The following is a 4250-nucleotide window of genomic DNA, read 5'->3' as shown; positions in this document are numbered from 1 at the left end:
CTCCAGTGAATGGAAAGTAATACTCTCCCTCAACACAGATTCCTGCTGTTTGAGAAAGCACTCAAGATTCCTGGCATATCTTCACGCTTTTCTCTCGCTAATACAAGGCTTTAATCAGGTTGGTTATTAGCTGACAGCTAATACTTGCTCTACAGAGAGAATGTCAAGTTAAGAATGGAATTCTACCCTCATCCACCTCAGCTCAGATTGACTGTTATATAACCTGCAGGCCATTTTAGATGTTTTTCACTTCATTCTCTTTCAAGTTCATTCACTGGCTGCAGTAAAGCTTATACCTCAAAAACATGTCACGTTCATTCAACAAGGGATACAAAAGATACCAAGACACAAAGATTAATGTCATAAATAAATCTTTTTTTATTTGTAACATATAAAATTAGATCATTTTACACTTTATTCCAGTATGACAATATTCAAATAAAGTAGCTACATTTCTGATAAATAATATTAATAACAATAATAAAAACATTCATTCTTTAAGTCAACTTTGTTGCTAATTCTCTGACGTCGGGATGGTTTTCAATAGCTGCCGAACAATATGAACCCATTTGTCCACATTAGGAAGGAATGTTACCACATATATTGTGTTGGAATACCACAGCATGGCGTAACTGATGAAATGACAGGAGCGTGGTTTTTATGAACGCGAGCGAAATGATGCATGTGCACATATGCATATTTGGAGATACATACACATACAAGTCTACAGTTGTAGGGATGCATTTTGTGTTCAGAGATCAAAATATACACACAAGAAATTGAACATTAACAACTACGTTTTACAAAATGTACTTGACTTTACAAGTTGCTCCATAATGAAGCTACCAAAACGTATTGCTCCACTGTGGAGCGAGTCTTTCAAAAGTTGAAAGTATCGAACGCTGACAAGGCCTCAGCAAACAGTGCACTTCGCCAAACTCCTCAATGAAAGCCCATGATTCCGTGGGAATCTAACGGTGGTAGTCGACTGGCCGAAGGGGGTGGGCCTCCGATTTCCAGCCAAGCTGCGATTGGCCGCTCTGACGTCACCATTGACGTCATTCCATAACCGGGATTCCCTCCCCGCCTTAGTCTCTGAACTTGTGTATGTCGTTGAAGAGCCGGTAGAAGGGGTAGGAGGCCTCGTTGGCGTGGGGGCAGTTAGAGGTGCACTTGCAGGTCTCGATCAGCATCACGTTCTTGTTGAAGGTCTCGCCGTCCTCGCAGCGGAACTTGACGCGAACAGTACGGGTCTGCTGGGGGCTGCAGCAGCGACCATCCACGCAGGAGCCACAGTACTTGGGACGGTACTTCTTCAGGCTGGAGCAGCCGGCGAAGGTGAACTTGACTGGCTGGGCGGACTTTTTGGTTCTGTTGCACTTCTTCCCTTTCTGTTTTTGTCAGAAGAAAAGAAAGAGATTCGAGATCAGTCAAGTCAGTTATCAATCAGCTAATGAGCAATAAATAGAATTTTAGCACAATGATACAGTGCATCATTTGTGGAGGCAGTGCTTACCTTAAGACTGGAGTATGGAGACTGTGTGCAGGGGCGGACCTCGCAGATCCTGCTCTCCTTGACCAGCTTGCACTCTGCGTTGTTGTTGGTGACCCTGGTGGAGATGCCGGTGCCACAGGACTTGGAACACTGTGACCAGGGTGTGGTCTGAACAATGCACTTCTGGCTGCCGAACATGTGGGTCTCAGCATGGACTCTGAATGCTGTGAGTGAAAGGAAGGCAAGCAGTTTAGATTCCACTCAGTCAAGAACGATGGAAACCAGCCAAGATGTTCCAGCCTGCTAGACTGGGAGTTGAACTCAAGAACTTACCGGGAAGAGATTTCAGGCCAGCCTTCACATTGGCCACCAGCTCGTTCCGGTTGGTGAGGTCGTTCTCTGTCTCGTCGGGCATGATCTCCTTGCCGAAAAGCTTGTCGGAGGGATCCAGCTGTGCTGAGTCGTCGCACACCCATTCCTCGCAGCACTGGCCGGGTACCTTGACCAGCCTGGGGTTTGAACAGCCCAGGGTGGGCAGGGACAGTTCCTGGGGACAGAGAGGTATGCAGCCTACTGCTCCGTCAATGCATGTGCACTGGTGTTTGCAGTTGGGCTGGAAGCTCTCTCCATTCTGGTAGATCCTGCTGTTGTACTCGCAGGGTCTGCCTTCGGATTTGGCTGTTGAGAGGAGAAGAAGAGAAGACGTTTGGTTATTGAGAATTCAGTAATCCTTTCTGTTTTAACATGCAAAGCTAAGGAGACATTAATTATCTTACTAAGTTATTGAGTTATATGTTTGTGATTGCTGATTAGACCACTGCCACTAGACTGTGTTAACAACAACGGTTTCTCTGAACACTGTGCCTCTTAACTTTTGAACATTTAACTTATGCCATGCTTAGATTTGGAAGTGTAATAAGAAACACACCTCGGCAGATGCCTCTGGCTGCTCCGAAACTAGCCCCGAAGTTGCACTCCAGCCCTTTGGTGTGGTCGCAGGGCTCTGTCTTGCTGCAGTCTTCATTCAGCTGCCTCGCGCACACCTTGCAGCACCCGCAGGCGTCCGACACCAGGCTGACTCCCGGTGCGCACTTGGGCAGCTCTAGGGGACACTCGCACTCCTCAGGGCATGTGCTGAATACCTGGAGAGCAGGGCAAACATAGACATTAGACATAAGTCCACTACAATGAAGTCCACTACAAATAAAGTCTGCTACAATAAAGTCCACTCAGTTGGCTACAGCTTGGTAATATATCTTACAAGGATTAGAAAAGTTTAATATTTAACATTAGACACTATATAGACCCTCTATACAGTCTACAAAGATAGTCTATAAACAGTTACTGAGTAAAGCTGAAGACTTACCATGCTGAAGCCCCCCAAGAGTATCAAGACCACTGACAAAAGAGACATCATCTTGCTCTTCTTCTTCTTCTTCTTCTTCTTCTCCAAGAAACCCAAACAAAAATGGACAATTCCTTAGGCGTTAAGCTCCTCTTCAGTGCTCTGAGGGTGAGCACGCGGCGGTGTGTTGTAGTAGGTGTGTAGGCTGGAAGCCGGAGGAGCTCCTGTGCTCTCGGTGAGCGCGCTTCGCTGTGTGCTGTGAACGCGCTCCCATCCCTCTCCTTATATAGCGCTGAGCGCGCTGACGCAGAGCGCGCGGCCACTGCTGAACTGATTCCCAAAGAATGCCTGGAATGTTTCTTGGCGCGATTTTCCATCCGAGCTAAGCACCACCCTGTCTAACTTTTCTCTTTTCCTCTCCCCCCTCTTTTTCTCCTCCTCCTCCTCCTGCTGCTTTTTCTTCTCTCTCTCTCTCTTTCTCTGTATTGCCTGTGCTGTGTGTTTGTTGACATCCCTGCTGAAAAGACGAAGAGCTCTAGACTAAGCTCTCGCTGGTATTTGTTTATTTTTTTTTTGGTTTCAGATGGTCTAAGCTGGTACTGGATGGTAAAATAAGAATAAAAAAACTGGTCATATCGTTAAAAATATATACCATATGTTTATCAGCTAGCTGGTTAATCAGTTATTGGTTGGCATACTGTGTATAGAACCTGATTTTGGCTTGTTAAATAGCTTATTAACCAGTATAGTCGCCCTTGGTTATGCTGGTTAGCTTTAACAGGTTGATCCTGGTCCTTATACAGGACCAGGTTATCATCCTTTGGTCATATTGATGCTTTTAGATCATTTAAACAATTTAGTGAAAACACATAATAAAAGCCTCAGTGTTAAATCACTATTTAACCATACTTTTATTTTGTAATGAACGAACATGAACCAAAGGACTATCAGAGTGTATTTTATCAACTTTTTAAAAAGATTCCAAGAAGTTTAGCCTGTAATGTTACAGAAATAATGTTAAAGAATGTTCTAAAAATGTGTGACATAATAATGGTTTACATTACAATGTTAATAACGCAAAAAAATTGAACAAGGCTAAATATATAAAACCTTTTTTTTTTTTTTTTAACAAAAATTGTTAACTAAAAGCTTAGTCCCAAAGCTACATTTTCTTTGGGATAAAAAAAAATATGAGCAAACAAATTGGACAGTACGAAGGTTGTACAATAAACTGTATTTTTTATGTTTATTGCTATATCAGTTTATGTGATACATCACAACACATTGAAAGATCTTTGCATTACCTGCCTGCAGCACCAGAGCAACTCTTCATGCTGCAGACTGTACACATGTAATCATGTGATGTTAAGAAGCTGGAGGCAGAGCGAGGAACTACTTTCCAAACTGGGA

General features: G+C 43.7%; 1 protein-coding gene across 1 annotated transcript; it reads right to left on the bottom strand.

The window, feature by feature from the left end:
- Positions 1–354: 354 nt before the first annotated feature.
- On the bottom strand, positions 355–3128 carry ccn1 (cellular communication network factor 1). Its single transcript, XM_007243358.3, has 5 exons — positions 2862–3128; positions 2424–2637; positions 1829–2173; positions 1517–1719; positions 355–1391 (listed from the first exon to the last, which is right to left on the bottom strand). The coding sequence occupies exons 1-5, from the start codon at positions 2910–2912 to the stop codon at positions 1089–1091; spliced, it is 1116 nt and encodes a 371-aa protein (XP_007243420.3). The 5' UTR covers positions 2913–3128; the 3' UTR covers positions 355–1088.
- Between the last annotated feature and the right edge of the window lie 1122 nt (positions 3129–4250).

The sequence above is a fragment of the Astyanax mexicanus genome, chromosome 13 (genome assembly GCF_023375975.1).
Source record: "Astyanax mexicanus isolate ESR-SI-001 chromosome 13, AstMex3_surface, whole genome shotgun sequence".
In the NCBI taxonomy this organism is placed as follows: Eukaryota; Metazoa; Chordata; class Actinopteri; order Characiformes; family Acestrorhamphidae; genus Astyanax; species Astyanax mexicanus.
The sequence above is the reverse complement of the archived record's forward strand: the minus strand, read 5'-3'. Positions and strand labels throughout refer to the sequence as shown.